Source organism: Athene cunicularia (genome assembly GCF_003259725.1).
Source record: "Athene cunicularia isolate RWA chromosome 3 unlocalized genomic scaffold, athCun1 chr3_part1, whole genome shotgun sequence".
NCBI lineage: Eukaryota > Metazoa > Chordata > Aves > Strigiformes > Strigidae > Athene > Athene cunicularia.
Genome location: NW_020799097.1, coordinates 90,086,437 through 90,105,852, shown reverse-complemented (window position 1 = coordinate 90,105,852; position 19,416 = coordinate 90,086,437). Strand labels below are relative to the sequence as shown.

The window sequence follows — 19,416 nt, the reverse complement described above, 5'->3', positions numbered from 1 at the left end:
GGGGGGGGAAGTGATAGAACAACTTGGTGGGTACCTGGCATTTAGCCAAGATGAAACAACCACACTCCTATACCACTAATGGGTGACTTCTCATGTAATATTTAATGTCTACCCTGAAATATTTTTCTGTGAATTCTTTAGTTATCCTTACCAACTTTCTATATTTAATAATTTTTACTTTATCACTACTTTCCCCCTTTGCACTTGTCATCAGCGATCCCCCTGCATCCCACTCATCATTACAAAATCATGCTGCTGACTTCCTTCTTCCTTGGTGAATCATGACTGAACACTTCCAGAAGTAATTCCAATTTTTTCATACCTTTCCATAATTTTTTCTACTAATCAATTCTACTTTTAATTTTCACTTATCAAAGAATCCTTATCAAAGAAAAATCATGTAAGAAGACTTAGAGAAAAACAGAGGTAGCTTTGAGGATTGGATTCACAGCACTGTTCTTAGCTTGAATCCAGTATCATGACTGAACTCAGTAGAGTTGAGAATCACTGAGCAGACCAAGTAGCAGTCACTAAAGCCGTCTGGACAGGCATGATTTTACACTTTAAAATATGCTGCAAAGAATCCTGGAGAATTGCTCTTGCTCTAGAAGGATTCTTCCTCTCAAAAAAAACCCAACCCCAAACAAAAAACCCAAACTCCAGGAAATCCCATACTGCACATATTAAACATTTGGGAAAAAAAAAGACATTGCACTAAGGGAGCTCAATACCTATCATCATGCCTATAGCTATTTGATGATTATCCATTATTTCAAAGTTGTTGCATGCTTAACTTTGTGAAGAAAAACTTTACATATGTACTATGTGCTTGCTGTAGCCATGACCATTTTCAGGCTGCAGTCATATCATTTTATAAAAGAAACTTTCTACATTTTCCATAGACAAACATGCATTTTCTTTGCACTATACATGTTCACAACGTAATTCCAAAGCCAGGAACTACAGCAGTTGTTTCTCTAAATTTTATTGCAGATCTAGACTAATACATTTAAAATAAACCAAAAGGAAAACTAAAAAAAGAAAGCCCCGTGATAGAATGCAGTCCAGCTATTCTCTTAATGTTTTCACTGTTGTTCTTGCAATCTCTTTAAATGAAACTGTACTTCACTAGTTCTTCTCAAACTCCTCCATACACCACTATCAGCACCAGGCTTTAACAAATCATGTAGTACCTGAAAGCCTACTTGGAGGAACTTCTGTGATGCTACTTAATGCAGCACTACATGGCAATTACCAAGGAAGGCAAGTAGGAGAAAGCATCCCAAAATCAGATCACCTACTATCTTCAGACATTTTACATTTTCATATCTTCCAACAGCAAACTTCCCATTTAAAATTCATTCTCTAACTCAACTGGTAAGTACAAGCTCAGCTTCTGGGTTGACCATTATCTCCACGAGTAATTGAGCTTTATGTGAGCTGCTGAAAGGCTGTCTAGTGATTAGCATCACTTAATGGTAGTGTCAACTCACTGTAAGTAGAGTGCAGTAAATATAACAAATAAGGTATAAGCTACAAAAGAACTGTCCATTTAGGAAAAAGGGAGAGAGATGCTGCCTTCACTGGGGATGGAAAGCTGTGAGAACTCATCCAAGAAAAAACAGTCAAGTAGGTATTGGTTTTGTTGGTTTACAGTTGAGTGCACATGACATTTTAAGACTGTTAACATTAAAGATGTAATCAAACATCAGAGTCCAAGGATGAACTCAACTTTGAAGGAATTCTTGAGCAAGAGAATGAATCGCATGCAAGTGTGTAAGAGCAAGGTGAACAAATTTCTGTCTCCGTTGCCTGTAACGTAAATTTCAACATGCACCTCATACATAGATGTTGACATTTAAGCTTGTCTCAGTCTACATGCTTGTTCCACTAAGTTTGTTTTTCATTATAAAAGCACATCAGTAGTGAGGTATCATTCATCTTTAATGAAGGCTACATTGTCAGCTATGGGAGATTCTCATACTGAAAACTGGGGAGCAGGTTGGGATCATAAAGGACAAGGTTGCAATATATTTTAGAGAACTAGACACTTGCTGAGTGACCATCATGATCAGCAAGAAATCCAGAACAAATATGCACTCTACTACTCATATATCTTCCTCAGTTTTAAACTCAGTACTTCAAAACACCTCAGGAAGAAAAGTTGGATGTTTGTGACTTGAAGATGTGTACACAAAGTCAACCAAGAGACATCTGATAAGCCCCCATGTGTTTCATCCATCCCTCAATGTGGGTCTAAAGGGCATGGGAGTCTCATAGGACCTGTATTACATCCTTCCATGCTCATACAATAAGCCAGATATCCTCAGACATGTCAAATGCAACCAGAGACCTGTGTGTAGGTGACTGAAAAGAGCACCATCTGACCAACAGCTGCCAAAAAACTATAGAAGTGTTATAGTGTGGAAAGAATGGGATGGCTGAAAAATGGTATTAGAATATTGAAATGCTATCAGAAAAAAAAAAAAAAAAAAAAACTCTGTCATGGAAAATGGCCTATAAGCTGTGGTTACTCAACATAAAAAGGGTATAGCAAAAATTATGGTAGTTGAGAAATGATTGACAGGAGGACTCTGGCTCACCAACAGGCATGATGTTCACAGTCACTCTTTGCTAAATCTGCTTCCAATATTCTCAGTATTTGAGATGATTCAGACAGTATTGTTAGAGGCAAGGGGCTAGACAGTGTTAAGCAATGACTCACCCTGATCATATTTGGTGAATCTATTGTTATTATTAGAGCTGATCCTGATATATTGAGTCTAACAAAAGAGTTAAGCCTAGAATCAGTATACTAAGTGGAAGAAAACACTAATTGCTGTTTATCAGGAATTAATGCATTACAAATGGCTGGTGTCAGACATTTGATAATGACGCTAACACATACAGAAAAGCTACTCCAGGAATTTAATGAGATTTCTACAGTGTGTTGATATTAATTTTGTTGTTTGTGCAAGACATATGCAACCGAAATAAAATGTCTCGGTTTGAAAGCGTAGCAAGTTAGCAACACTTTTAAAAAACCATAACCCTTAAAATCATTTCCTGCAAAATACAAAATGTAAACAGATTGCAAAATAGTATGTTGCAGTATAATTTTAAGCAGTCCTGAATAGCTTAATCACCGTTGTCAAAATGGGAACAGCGAAATCAAGGTGCCCCATGTCTGATGAAAACTAACCCATTTTCAGTGCTTTTAAGAGCATTACTCTGTATAGCAGACATGTGCCCAAGCATGAGTAATACTAATGTGTACTGGTTAATGCTTTAATATATCTGTTTTCAACAGACAGAATGAGAATTCCACAGGACAGGTAACATGGAAGAATAAGCATCTTCATTGCTACAGGATCCTTCTAGGTTGTACCATTCCCTTCTGCTCTCAGTTGAGCAAGCTCTACGAACCTTTAGGGACTACAGGACTAATGAGTAACTTGACCATAATGACACTAAGCTGTTATTGCTCATACAGTGTTACAATCTGATCAATTCACTGAACTGATCCTCTGCTCTGACACCATTCTCCTATTAGGCTGTTCCCAAAAAACACACTGGACTCGTGCATGGAGTAAAAAAAGTAGTAACAGTTGGTAGCATAAAGCAGAGAAAAGAGCTGCTCGTAGATATCACATACTTGGTTACCATCAGACAAAATGGCAAAATGCCCTGAAAAATATTTAAGATATTGGTCACACCTGTTAAGCAAAGCCTCTGAAGATCACAGAAGCAGCAAAGCTGACACTGGCCAGGGACATCAGCATACTTACAATTTCTGGTGATGGAAAATAGATATTTAAGCTAAGACTCGTCCCATTTAACCTTTGTGCCTTCTTGAGTCACCTAAGTTAGGAGTGTTATTATCTGAGGTTTCCCACTCTGTCAGTGAAGAGAGGCTCATCCAGGCCATCTACAGGCCAACCTGTCACAAAGGTGTGTCTCTTCACTGACTACTAGGCTCCTGACTTGTGCAACTCAGATTTGGTGAATGGGATGAATCCTCAACCTTAGATCCAAAGGATCTATGAAAACTGATCTACCACACCCCATACCACAAGATATCCTCCAATAACAAAATTACATTTAGAATAGAAAAAGCCATAGAAACTGTAGTCATAAAAAAAAACCTTCCACAATTTCCAAATATCAGGAGACTGCTTTCCGATTACTGTAACATTACCAGAGTGTTCATTTCCGTGTGAAAGAGTTTACAAGAAGAATAAAGTAGGAATAGATTCTTTCAAGTGTATACCCATTAACATACAAATAATAGCTTGTACTCCAGACCTTCCTGGACTAGTTAAAAAGCATGAAAAACAAGCTATCGAAGATTTTCTGGCACTGACTGCATCACAAGAAATTGGAAAGTTTTCTAGGGAGTTGACCTTGAGGAGGTGACACAATATGAGAATACTGGGAATTTATTCAGAGGTTGAGTAATAAATTAGGTCATAGGAGACCAGTGAAAAGCAAGAGACTCAAATCCTGGAGTTCTGAAGGAGGAAAGGAGCAGAGTCAGTTCTAATGAGTAGGAAGGATAAAGGTTACTCTGCAGAGATGTACAGTCGGAAATCCATTAAAACATACACAACTTCTCATTGTGGTTCTTTTAACAACATATGATAGCTGTATAAATTGTTGCACAAACTGCATAAACCTAAAGTACAGTCAGCCTCTGACTGGTCATGCCCAGTTCCAAGCAATTAAACAGTGTACAATCTAAACTGTGTACAATCCCACTGACAGGTTTCAAACTGCAATGTTGTACTTGACCTTGTGTGCTGACATGTGTGCAAATACAAAAAAATACCTTTGCTCCCATTGCCACAGTAGGCATTTTTGGACCTGTGTAACTTCTAATTAGATTGAAAAAAAGGTGTTCTAGCACCTACATATGTAGCATCTAACTTAACACGCTGAACTTAATATAATCAAACATAAGTAAGAGAGACACAAGGGACACATACTAACTGCAGATGGATACTATTGCAGCTTATGTTATGAAGCTGGTCTCCTTTGGTTCCCTATACCAGCGGTCTCCAAAACAGGATGTGCTCACCCCAGGCGGTGTGAAAGACAACCTACTGAGTATGCTGGAGAGAAATATGTTTTGTACAATTAATAAATAAATTTTCAAAATAGAGTTTACTTCATCTTTATCTCACCTATATTTAATTTCTATTTTGTATATGTTTTATAATGTACATATATAAGATATATACAGCAGTACATGTATATAATTTATAAATAATAAAAAAATTTTTACTGGTAGGGATGTGTAATCAAAAAAAGTTTGAAACCGCTGCCCTATACAATCTATGGACAGAGGAAGTCTCTCTCAGGGAGAATACAAAGAAGTCATGTTTCTAAATTATGACACAAAAAGTTGCCAAAAGTTCCCCTAAACTTGAAGTACCTGAATAATATCAAATATAAAAATTTGACTCTCACAATAGTTCAGCTTTACATTAAACTAAAAATATAACCTACAAGACAAATTAACAAAGTATTTGGCTGAATAAAATACAGATGAGAAATATTCTCTGTGACTGGGTTTCTTAAACTCAACCCCCTTCCTGTGCAAGCAGCAAATACCCAATTTTTCTTCTACTGATTGACTGGCATCCCTCAAGACTTTGTAAGAGGTTTATAAAAAAAAGTTTACAATTCCCATGAACTTCAACTTGATCCATATTTGTAAATTTGTGAAAGTTCACAGCTCTCTTTTAACAGTTCACAGTTTTTATAGATAGAAAACTCAAAGAATTTAAATGTGTGCATAATGAAGATATAGTTCACGTTCCAAAAGAAAAATCCAGAATTCTCTGTGCCTCTACGCTACAAAATAGGCCTCTGAGTTACAGTGATACTCAAATCTAAGAAATAATTATAGGTGGAATGGATAGGTGAAAGTTAGACAGGCTACACTGTGCAAGGGCAGTAGAATAAACAAAAACGGAATAGACTGTAGAGAGGCTGAACAGGGAAAGACTGCAATCAGTAGAACAGTGACAGCTGCTTGCTTCCTTCTGATTGTGTTATTTCCAGAATAACATATTAAATACAAACCCATTTGCTAAGACATCTATCCATGATAAATGCCATATTTTAACCAGTAAAGAAATTTGTCAGACTCTCCTGTGCTTGCATAATTCAAAGGCAACTTTTTTCTTTAAGCCAAAGTTGGCATATACTTCATCTTCAGTGAGGTATGTGCAAAGACATTTGGTTTAGCAATAACAAAAATTATAGCTGTACAAAGTAGTGTGTTTATTTGAATATGCAACAATGTAATCATTCAAATAAATGCACTCTTAGTTCTCTTTTTACAGTACTTCAAGTCAGATGTACATAAACTAATCCCTATAAATTAAAACCATATACAGTAAAATAAAGCATTATGCATTTTAACTTTGTGTTCTGTTTTGCTTTAACTTTGAGGGAAACACACTCCATGTGTTTTTGAATGGCTGCAGGTGTGGATTTTGTACCATTTCCATTTGTGGTTTTTCCTATGACTGCACATCCAAAAACTGTGTTCCCTATAATATACAGTTTGGTGAGTGCTTTGAGAGCAGATGGGCTTTTGCTTTGCAGTGATGATCTAAAGTCCTTAAGGTGAGCAAGGGAGTGGAAATGAGTTGCTGACAGCCTTCTCTAAGTTCAACCTCATTAAAATCATCTGGCTGAACAATGTATTTTCTTTAAATTATCATCTGGCCTCTGTTAGAATAAGAGGGAAGATGTCAAATTTGAATAATTATTTTAAGATTATGAAGAAAGATCTCACAGATGCTGTAAGCTCTATGGTAGAAACCAGAACTATTTGTTGATGACAAGTACTGACAAATACATGGGGAAAAAGAAAGCATTCCTTCTGAACAGATCTGGATATCAACAATAACAACAAAACCCTTAAGATAGAATTTTTCTTTGTAATCTGAGTATAGGTGGCCAATAATTGAAAACACATTAAAACCCTGAGCGCTGCTCAGACTACAGAGTGGTACCTTTATATTACAGTCTAGAGTTTTAGTCCACTAGTGGTTCAGATTAGGAACACCTACACTACCTGGATTGTAAGTAAATTAACTCATTCTCCTGGCTGCTCAAACTTCCTTTACAGAACAAAGGGAGATTGAAAAAAAAAAAAGGAATATCTGTTAAATTCATGCACATAAGTGGTTCCTCCCAAATTGTTTTTCATTGGCTCTTCAGGCTGTGAAATACCTTTTTCTTAGTATCTTCTATAAGGTAGAGATGCAAAACAATTCATAAAATCATTCCACTGTTATTTGTCCTTCTATTTTAGCTACTCAGTCTGGTGTCTGAGGAAAAATACTTGGCCTTCATTTTGCTACAGCTGTTACAATGCTGCTGGATGAATAAATATTTCAAGTATGGTCATCATTTATACTGATCAAATTTCAAATTACCAGCTAAAGCAGTGAATAAACTCTAATGTCCTGATCCTTTCCTTTTTTTTCCTGAGACACACACACACACTCTGACAGACTGATCAACTTCCTTGACTGCTGTTGCAAAAAGTTTAAAAAGTTAATCTTTTAACCAAGTTGTGCGAGAATTCTGAAATTTTCAAGTGTGTGCCAGTGTCTGGTAAAAGAAAAAAAAAAAATCATCTGGCAGAAAAAAAGAGCATTAAAAAATAAAGCCTGACAAGGCAGAAATGATAATTACTGCAGGAACAGTAGAAACAAAACTTTTACCAAATAAGGTTACAGGGTAGACTCTATAGGGACAGTAGAAGGGCTAAATTGATAATACGGGGGGAATAGCAAGGTTCTTACATCATAACTACTTCAGAAAAGGATACTATGTCAAGTTCAAGTGCAAAACCCAAGGTATTTCAGAGTAACACTTCACTCTTACCCACAGAGAAAAACTACTAAAAATAGACTATGAATTATTATACACAGTTCTGGAGCTAAGCAGTTACTCCAGAAATAAGCTCCTCATCAATTATAATGTCTGATAGAACATAATCAAGTTGAAAACCAAAGCATTTGGGGGGGGGGAGATATCAATTCTCCTCAGATATGTTACCAAAAGGAATTCAAAAATCTCTGCATTTGTTATCAATTATTTTAAATCTTCCATTTGAGAAGTTACATGTACATCTGCTAAATCTCAGCTGAAACCATAGGAATAGTGTTTTGCTGGGACACAAGTTACATAGATCAGACATGATGAGTCATTTACTCAGGCTAACACCATTCACCAAGTAGTAACCAATAAAACATCTCTAACATGTTGCCATTCTAGCAACCTTTGCTAAACCCGGAACAACAAGGAATAAAATATAAGGGGTAGAAAACTGAATGTATATACCTCACAAGCTGCCAGAACTGTCTGTAAATTCTCACAAATCTACACAAATACTTCCACAAACTGTTGGTCTTTTATATGCCTTTACAGATCATCAAACTTGCCCTCCAGTATTATTTACAATAAATGCCTTCTCTTACCAAATGATATTGAAAAAATCTTCCTCAAATGGCACAGTCTTACAGTAGTGCTTCAATGTAATAGGATGTGTGTAGTATGTATGATATGGAGCAAAGCAACAACAACTTTATTAAATAGCAAATGGCAGCATGAAAATGCCATTTGTTGCTCTTGGATTTCCTGTAATATACAAACTACAGATAAAAATGTGCTAGCTTGCTTACTGTCATTTTTAACCAACACAATTATTTGATGAGATGTGTTTGAATAAAAAGCAATGTTACCTTCTACAGCACTGACAGAAAATCGTGATCATGTATGTCAGAATAAAATTCAGAAGTTCTGCCAACTTTTACTTAAAAAGTTACTGCTTTACATTTTAACGGTTCTAAATAACTATGCTCTCTAGACTCTTTCCTAGATAGGAAATTCTGTTAGAAGAATAACTACATAATGAGTTTTTTTAGTAAAATCCATTCGAATAACCTATTGTTTCAAAATATATTGGTCAAATTTTCTTTCATTACTTTCAACAGAAGACCAAGTAAAATTTGAGTAAAATGTTTATGCTTCTTGGAAGTTTCTGTGTATACATAATTGAAAACTTCTGGACAACTTCAATTATCCAAAAACATTTGTACAGAGTCAACACAGTAAAACAAGAAAAATTTTTGATAGAAAATTCCAATAGGGTAAGTGCCAAAATTCAATAAGCAATATAATTTCAGCATTATTGCAGTAGTGTACAGGATCTGCACATCACTGATCCATGCTGGTAAAGTTTTAAAATATATGATTAAATAAATATATCTTCAAAATATGAAGGACCAGACACATTTTCACTTCAGTCACCATGACACCATGTCACCAAATGATGTCCAACAGATCCTTATTTACATGTATAGGACCAGAGACAAATGGACCTTTTATGGATGAGAGGAAAGGAGGATGGACAAACATCTTTTCATTCTCTTCTAGTCTCACAAGGAAGATTGACTCACATGGACTGCAGGCCACAGCACACACATTTGACATCATTCTCAACTTAACAACTCACTGTAAAGACCAGTGAAGTTGTAGGAGAAGCACTTTAACTTTCACTCAAATTCAAAAAACCAAGAAATACAAGGTTCCTCAAAATTCGTCCTCCTTCCAAGGGAAAAAAAAAATTGCACATCAAAATATTACTTCATCCTCAATAACAGCCTAAGTAAACTATGGTTGCGCAGAACAAAGCCAGGAGGAAGGACAACTGTGCAGGCTATATGAAAAGAGATCAGAAAAGGAGATGGGAATGTTAAAAGAAGAGATACTGATTAGTGTTAAAGACTGGCATAAAGGGGAGTGGTAGTGCAATAATTCTATCACCACCTTTGCCACAATCATCTCCTATGGCCTTGGGAAAAAATTCCTAAACTCTCCAGCTGCAGAATGCTGCTATTTCCCTGTTTGACAGAGATACCCTCAACTGCTCAGTTACAGAATTTCTACAGAAAGATATGCACTTCCCACTGAATAGCATGCAACTCTTTTTAACTTCTCATTTATAACAGTTTGAACGAATCGCTTTAAATGAGACGCAGGGCTGCAAATGAACAGTGAACATAAACCTAAGTACTAAAAAGACTACTTCCTTTACAAGTTCTGTCATTCTTGTGCAATAAATGAGGCAGGGATCCTGTGGAAAAAATAAGACTGTAAATCTATAATTAAATACATAGCACAATAGAGAAAAAATTAAAGAGCATGTAGAACCTAATTTGGGCATTTCCTAATTCCTTGCTGCTTCATTTTACAGTTACAAATTAGTCACTTGTCCTTCTGCTCCTTACAGAGAGAAAATTCATTTCAAAATTAGGTATTTTGGAATGTGGAATAATTTTGAGGAGAAATAGGACACATCACTCAGTAACTTCAACAGTGAATGAGAGAGAAACCTCACATTATTCTATATGCATCCCTTCCTATGCACATATATTGACCCTGGTTTACAAGTCTCTGTAGATATATCAGGACTGAAATACCATACAGACTGCACATGCATCAGTCCAATAGAATAATGAGAATCATCTATTCAGCAGAAGCTTCCACTCAGATTAAATGCTTTCAATCGCCAAGCCAATGAAATATTGGAGGTTGGTTAGTTTGACTATGCAACATATCCCATTCACAAAACAAAACTGCAAAAAAAACCCAGTTTAACTGAAGCAGACTGGCAATCAAGGAGATCCTTCCTTTCAAATACCAAGCTTTCATCACCTTCAACTGAAATGCTAGAGTTCTTCGTGAGACGAGCCAAAATCTCAGCTACCTGAAAAACTACATTTCCCCCAATCTGTTTCTTGTTGTGGGTTTTTGTTTTTAATGGCTTATCCCTATCTAATAAAATTTCCAGGAAACAGGATTTGTTCTTTGCTTGGACTCACTGGTACCAAGTTTCAGCTGAAATGACAAACTGAGCAAATTTTAAGAATCTGAAATAACCCATGGAAAAAATTTAGTGGTTTTAGTACAGGCACTGGAATCTGAAAATAAAAAGTGTTTACAAAGTTCAGCACAAAGTTTAAAACCTATACAAAAAAACCCTTTATTCTTGGTTCATTATTAGAAAAAATGGATTATTAAGAACAAAGCAAAGTGGTGGCGAACTACAATCTGTCATCAGAGAATCTAAATTCAGTCTTGTGTACTAGAATGCTGCTCCTGCTACAGAAACACATTTAGGTCTAACAACCTATACCAGTTTCCTAATTTCCCCACTCAGAGTAGGTATCTATTATTATTAATAGAAGTTTCTTTTCCAAATACAGCATGTGAATTTATCTTTTCTAGCTTTAGGAAGAACAAATACTTTAAAAAACATACTGAAAAAGTGCTGTTTGCTGCTTTAAGTATGTATTTTCTGACACAACAGTCTCCTTCATGGTTGCACTTTCAAAATGTCAAATGATCAGAGTAAGAATTTCCATGCATTTTGGATAAACAGTAAGTAAACAAGCACAAGCAAAACATAATACAGATGTTAAAAATATAACAAAAATAAATGATCTCAGAAGACCCAAATTACTTCTGCTTTATGTATCAGGATACATCTCTATCAGGACAAGCCTAAGCTTATGAGAGGCACTAGTTAGCAAACAGATTAAAAAATTATTTCAATTGTACAGATTTTAAACCCTGATTCAAAAGCTCCTGAAAATCTGTGATCAGTGAAAGAACTCAATCTACAGGTGTAGGACCTCTCCTCTCTGGCTATTAAGAAGTTAAGTTCACTCAGCATTTTTATTTTTCACTTGAAAGCCTTGAAGTCATAGTTCAGACCTCTTTCTTATTTCTCATCTGTAAAAATGATGATACTTAAGAGATGTGGTGAATACTTGTGGTCTTTTGAAAGTAACAGGGAAGATAGATAGCTACAGGCAGGTTAAAAATCCCTATAAATGTGTAGCAACTTGGTTTTGTACATTTTTAAACATAACACTCCTCTATCTTTCTATCAAATTATTATAAAACGCTTTTGTTGAATATTTCTAGCAGCTTACTGTACACGGTGCAGCATGAGCTTCATGGCCTGAGGCCAGGAAGGAAGGTGTAGAACACGTCTTCACAAGTCGATTTCCACTCTCCAAGTTTTCAAGTATTTGAGAGAAGGTCATGTTACAGCACAGATTTACATAGCAGACAAATTACATGACTGCCTATTCTCAGCATTTCATAATTTCAGTAAAAAATTAGGTCAAATGCCAGAAAATTAAAAAAGCTGTGCTTCTTGCCAAAACATTGGTAAAAATCTGTACTGACAGTAAATGTAAGTTTAAAATATTTGATTTAGCATTCCTTTACAAAATCCTTCTCTTTTTTAATGCCTCAGAGCAAACAAAGTGTGCTGTATTGCTCTTTTAAAACACATAATTAGTCCAAACCATGTATTTTTACAAACATGCATATTATCAAGGAATGTGTTACTAATTTCAAGAGCTTTCACCCAGTCTGATATTCTAGTAGGAGTGTTAAAGAAAGGGAACTGCTCTTTGTATCATCTGTCCGGATGAAAATAAGAATAGTTTGGAATAGTTTTTCCCCCCCTCTCAGAACCTGAAATATAGTGCACTTTAAAAACGGTAGTATTGGCCAGCCTGATCACTGCCTGTCATTATGTTTATACTAGATGGAGACTAAAATTACAGTGTTCATATCTGGCATTCTTTGAGTACAAATTGGCAAAATAATTAATTTTACAAGTTTAAAATGATACTATGATATTTTCAGGATAACAACAAAATACTTTCAAAGAGTAGTTAAGGATATCATAACGTGAAACAACAAATTTAAAAGTGTTGAGGTATGTAACCATATATCTGCATTTCTCCTAGCCTACAAAACTAATACTTGCACACAAATTCCTACCAACATCATATAACATACAGTTAAAATATACTAATCATTATCCTGGATAGCTTTCAGGATTTGTTGCAACACAGTCAAGCAGTTGTAGGGTTTAGACTGGCATACTGCTGACACTCTTACTGAGCAAGCAGAAAGAATAAACATTAACAGAAATGACTGGCTTCAATAACTTCAATTGGACTTAGTGTTATTTCAGTTTCTAAAAAATTACAAATAGGAAATCTGATTTACTCTCAGCTATAAGAAGTTTTAAGCTGATAAATTCTTTAAAAGGATTGTAGTTTTAAGGAACTCCTGAATAATTTTTTGAAGCTAGATTCATTGTGTTAGCTGGATTTTATGTGCATTTGATACCTATTCAACAAGAAAAAAAGGGAACCAAAACTTTTTGTGGAATCTGCCATTTTCTCTATTTATCAACACAAACTCTGAGGGATTAATTTTACCAGAAGCTTCAGCTTAGCATGTCGTAGCCCTGCAGCTGAAAATTCAGATGAAAAATATGGGAATTTTTTTTCTATGACACAAAAGGAACTTTTGGGAACATTTCCGAAGGATACCAGAAAGCTTGTCTAACATACAATGGTTCCTACTCAGCACAGCCCTCCAAACAAAGAGTAACAGATGCACAACTGGTATTAATAACAAAACATCTCCTCCCTCTGTTAGTCAAGAGAGGACAGCTAAGGACAAATACAGTTTCAGGGTACTTACCTACTCGGAAGTTAGTGGCTGTCAGAGTGTCAGCAGCATGGCCATTTTCACTAATGAGGGTGGTGGTATTTCCCTTCTCACAGTTGTTCTGACAGTTGCCTTTGGTACAAGTCACTTTACAGATGCTGGGTGTAAAGACCACCTTGATGCGACCGGTGTGATTTCCCACTGTCAGCGGAGGCAAAGAAAAAAAGAAAAACAAACAGATCACTTTGGTATCCATTGATTTCCTTCAAAAAGTTTTGGAAAAAAAAAAAAAGGCGGGGAGGGAGAGAAAGGCGACAGGTCTACAGGAGGAGGGCAGTCTGCAGTGCTCTCTCTCATAGATCTCCAGTGGTGTCTCTGAAACAGGAGTAGGAAGCTTAGCAAACAGAACTCCGGGATCTGCTCCAAAACCACATTTAAAGTCAAGTCACTGGAGTGGGATTAGTAATCACAATGCTGCACTTTATTCACAGGCAGACAAAGAGCAATACCAAGGGCATGACAACTTAAATAGCCAACCCTGACAGGCAGATGTAATGTAAAGAGGCTGTCTGTGCACCTAGGGGTGAATAAACTCTTGTGTCCTCCTGCATACTTTTCCTGTTTCTGCACTTATTAAGTCACTATTTGTAGCTCGACCCCTGGAAATGTTTTAGGCATGCGGCATGTCTGAAAACATCTGTCTCAAATCTCCTGGCACCCCAGCCCAAAGTGGTCAAACCTTGTGACGCAGCTGCCTGGACCCATTTTTTCACAGTTTTTTGGCACTATTTTTCTACAAGGATTTACATATTATAGACTGAGCTTTGCTGTCAGCCTTTGTTTAAGTACTAAATAGCTCATAGGAAAGGGTAAGTATCAATGCTTAAACATACTCGTTCTGAGCTCAAAGATAAAAAATGGCTAGATTTTTTTTTTATATATATATACATCCTTATAGTAATTTTAAAAACTTGAACATAATGAAGACTGAGCAAACACTCTAATTAGAAGAACTTGTTACAAAATTTAAGAACAGATGTATTTGATTCCACATCTAACAGCTGAAGATAAAGAGATTAAAACCACTTATTAGGAAAATTAGGGAAAAAGAACAGATTCTTTTTGAAATTATTTAAAAAGAAAACAGTTTGTCCTCTGCACACTTACTAATAATAAATTCTCAAGTTTTTGTAAATACATCACAGCATCTTTGTGGAAAGTATTAATAAATACTTTCATATCAAACTCAAGTGTCCCAAGAAATGATGCACATAAGGAGAAGAATCTTCTTCCTCATGTCATAGAAATAAGTAAGTTGCTGGATAGTTGTCTAACCTAGTTTATGAAATACCCTCTGGACAAACATTTTTTTGAAAATCTGAAGAAAATGAAGAAAATCTTCCACTTCAAAAGAATATAAAGCCTTCTTATTTCTGGCTCTTCATAAACAAATAAATTAAAACAATTGGGCCAACTATTTTGTCTACAGTAAAGACATTGCTCTATTTGAACAGCAGCTGTAGTACAGATGCTCCCACCTTTTTCTCGCTAAACAACAGTTAGAAAAAGCAAAGCTCAGACAAACATGGGAATAAAATACTTCAATTAAAGGCTGGGATTCTCTATGATTTGTCATAGATTTAGAAGATACCGTGGATTCCTGGATATCAAGCATTTCTTATGAAAATTATTAATACATCTTTCCCAATGAACAGACCTAAGTGCCTTGTGAACTACTGCAGCTAGAACCTTCTAAGCTTTCCTTTTGTTAAGCAGTTTCACAAGCAATACTGCCATCTTTGTATTTTACTATATAGTATTTATTGTATTTATTATATATTACATAGTTTTATATATCTATCTTTTCCTAGAAAAGTCCAATACATTTTATATTTTCAGATGTTTTAGCAACATATTTCCTTTAGGATGTGATCTAATTAAAAAAACACTGTTAGTTGAGTCACAGAAGTCAGTCCTGCCTGCACTGTAAAAACCAGTATTGGGGGACCCACACAAGTTTTCCAGCTTAGCTAAAAAAAAATTAAAAAAAAAAAAATTAAAAAATTTGGCTTTGCCAGTATAGATAAAACTAAACAATGATTTAACTCTCCTTCATAGTACTCTGCACTATAGTGTTGAGTGCTGAGCTGTAGCAAAATTTGGTCATGTTTGTAACAAAACCCCCTCATATTTTAAAAATAATTTTTATCGCACAGTTTAGATTTTACCAGAAAAATTCTGCAGCACAATTTTTTTTTGGTAGAAGAGACGCCTTAGTATGAGGCTGAAAGGGTGAGAAAATGTTAGCATGTCCGTTTGGGAGTAACATAGGAACTGCAGTTGAACAGTACCTTCAAAAACACAGGCCAGTATCAACATAGGTAAAGAGCATCCATGAAAGAATACCCAAGTGCAGGTTTTCAGAAAAGAAAGACGTCTAAAAAACGTAATATAAGCCCTTACCCCTACCAATATTCAAATCGTTATTCATCAATGCTTTTCCTATAAAACAAATTCAACTCTCAGGACATTCCCACTTCACTAGTTGCAAAAAGCCAGAAATAAAACAGCTTCATATTCTTTTGAAATGGGAAGATTTCCTCTATCTTTCTCAGATTTATGAAAACTGTAATGAAACTAATTTTCTTCTCTTTTCCTAGCAGGCCACAGCTTTTAACATCCTCAAGTCTTCTGGAGACATTTAGGAAGGATACAAAGCTAATGATGGCATCTGAGCTGAAAATTGACTAGTGTATGATGAGGCAGAGACATTATCTTCACCCTTCTCTGTAGCTGTACCTAAAAATACAGTACTATCCTCACATATCCTAAGGTTTAAGGACCTGAACAGTGAGCATAATACATGCACTTTTAAATTGAAAACAGACCACAAACCCTTCTCCTGAAAGGAAGCTTTTGGCAAAAACCCTGCAAGGTTAGACTCTTGGACTTACTTGAATCCTTTCCCTTTCTTCTCTTCTGTAGTTTTGGGTTTTTTTCTCTTCTCCGAAGACAGGGTGATTTAATTCTAAATGAGAAACTATATCCTTCAATATCTCTTTGCTGGTTTGGCAGTATTAATGCTAAACCCCACAATTTCAATCTAGAAAAAAGCCCATTGCTGCTACAGCCTTGACCTCTTTTGGTTTTGGGCTAGTTCATATTAAAGAAGGACACTGCATTTTTACACATTGATTTTCTCTTTAAACTCCAGAAGCTTTACTGATGGTACCACTGTGACAGAGACACAACAAGATCTGTAACTTCAATTATCTCAAATTCATTTCTGGAAAAAAATGATGGTGCTACAGCACTGCAACATACCTAGAATATTTTTTTTTTAAATATATACATAGACAGAAATGTATCATAAAACTCTTCAAAACCAATTTTAAACATATGGAAATGAAACACTTCACTCTGCTGTTAAGTATAACACCAGACTGAAGAAATACAAATGTGAGACCAGATAAATAAAGAAGACTAATGAAAGACAACAAAAGCAGAAGATACAAGCACCAAATAAATAGTAATGCTACTGAAAAAACGGCAGAACTAGATATAAATTAAGATTGTTGTTTTAATAAAGATAGGACAATCAGGATAACTAATAGCAGCTAAAGCTTCATCCCTGAGCTATGCAGCGAATTCACAAGGAGGCTCAGCCAGCTGCACCATCATCCTGCCTTGTAGTCCAGGCTCACTTACGCCTAAGAACTCCAAGATACAGTTGTCAAAAGAGATCAGAGGAAGAATGTACCCATAATTTCCAAAATCTGTGAAACTCTCTTGAGCCTGATTCAAAAAAGGAAGATGCCTGGGTAAAGTGATGAGATTTTAGTTGGAAATTGGCACTGCATGTATTTGACTTTCTTTCCATCTCTGTAGTCACTATGATATAATATTATGAATGTGGCAAGCTCCTGCTATGATAAATTTATGATTTAGCAACAACTGCAGGAGAAATGGAAAATATAAGCAAAATAATTTCTTCATAGTATTCCTTCTGCCCCCACTGTCCATCATGACAAACTGGGGTTTTTTTCTGCATTAGCAGAAAAGTTGAATGAGTTAAGACAAGGCAGGTGACAGGTTTTAGGTCCAGTCGGTCACAACAGCTCACATAGCCATGCTTGGGCAGAGCTGTGTAAGGGGAAGGATTTCTCCTCAACTTCCTGGGTCCCTTTGTCTGTAAATGCTACTCAGCCTTCATTTCTTTCTAGAAGAACTTCTACAAACACATCTTTTTCCTGGTTTTATGGCTGCCCTCACAGCTCCAGCTTTCTGCTAAGATTTAGCTAGACAGTATTCAATAGCTGTAGTGGATCTCAGAAGATTTGTGGCATATCCCTGTTTTGTGGTAAGACAATGGGCTAGCAACACAGGCGAAAGCAGAATTGGTATTCAGTTAAAAAGATGACTACGCTGTACTGTCTCATAGGTCAAGCAGGGCAAAGAGAAGAAAATATTTTAGTGTGTTGAAAAAATTATGTTATTGTGTATAAGATGGTTTTGTGCTTCACAATGATCTAATCAAAAGTATTCACAATAAAAATCACAAGCAGTGGTATATACTGTGGATTCGGCTGGTAGTTTACACATACCTCTCCCATAATCCTTGCACAAAACTTCTTTCTGATTACTTTTAGAGGGGTTTGTGTTTTTCTTAATACCTTCACTTGTGACAAATATCCTGAGGCAAATCACCTAAGGAAACAAAACTAAGCAAATTGTAGGCTTTCCATCTGTACCTCCAAGAACTACAAGATACACACTACCCTTTTTTCATGACACCCTGCTTCCACACTGAACCCAGTATGTTTTCGTAAAAGTGTATCTACACAGAATCTCATCAGACCTGAAGAGTCTATCTTAAAATTACATTATCCTCCCCAAATCAACAGATTATTTCAGGTAATTTCATGTTTTCAAATGATAATCATGATGCATGAGAAGAACTTTCAAATGAAAATTTATCTTCTCAACTTAAAGCTGCTAAGCTTTTAAACAGAAGCAAATACATTCAACGTTTTAAATTTCCAGATTATCAACTCCCTCTCTTTTTTCTTAATTAAATGCTGACAGAAAAAAAAGGGACAAAGCAGAAGGAAACAACTTATTTCCTAAAACAGGTGTCTCCCAGTTATTTCACCAGTCCACCTGGTTTCATCCTTATTAGATATGCTTGTTCAGCCAAAGGGAAAGCTGACGCTGTACAAAAATCAACCACGTAAGTAAAATAAAATAGTTACGCTTTTAGAACTATTGCTGAATGACCTTTTTACACTTTTGACAATATATGAGGAAGTTCTCTATTATCACTGCTTAGTCATCAGTTAAAAAAAAAAAAAAAAAAAGCAGCAAAAACCTAGTGTCCAAAGATCAGAACAAGTTGAAACTTGTACATCAGTGTCTGGAAGATGTACTAATGCTAAGGGTGGGGATGAGTGTGTGTTTTAAAAAAAAAAAAGATCAATAAAGACACCCTAGATTCACATCAGACCACAGACTGATCTTCCCTAAATTACAGATTACACATGGAGAGGAATACAACCCTTAATAGGCATAGAAAGGGCTGAAAGAGATTCCAAAAGATTACTTAATCTCCCCTTTCTTCTTTTTCCCAACACAGGATGAAACAGCAGTGTTACACAGAAAGTTTGTCCAGCCTATTCTCAAAACCTTTCTATTATGCAGATTCCACAGCCTCCTTAAGGAATCTATTCCAGTGCTGCAGCCTCTCTTATCATAAAGATATTCCTAATACATTACCAGCATTTCTCCTGTTGCAATTCAAGTGTATTACTGTCCTTCCTTATCTACAGCAAACTCTGACAAAACCTC

The 19,416-nt window shown here is 35.9% G+C and overlaps 1 protein-coding gene across 6 annotated transcripts in view; it reads right to left on the bottom strand.

The window, feature by feature from the left end:
- The window catches only part of LTBP1 (latent transforming growth factor beta binding protein 1), a 199,185-nt gene that overhangs the window by 126,226 nt on the left and 53,543 nt on the right, over positions 1-19,416 (bottom strand). For 5 of the 6 annotated variants that reach the window (XM_026845517.1, XM_026845520.1, XM_026845518.1 and 2 more), the window contains exon 3: positions 13,606-13,773. In XM_026845517.1, the coding sequence (XP_026701318.1) occupies positions 13,606-13,773 (168 nt within the window). Of the gene's footprint in view, positions 1-13,605; positions 13,890-19,416 lie in introns of those variants that run through there. The other variant, XM_026845522.1, reaches the window with a different exon arrangement.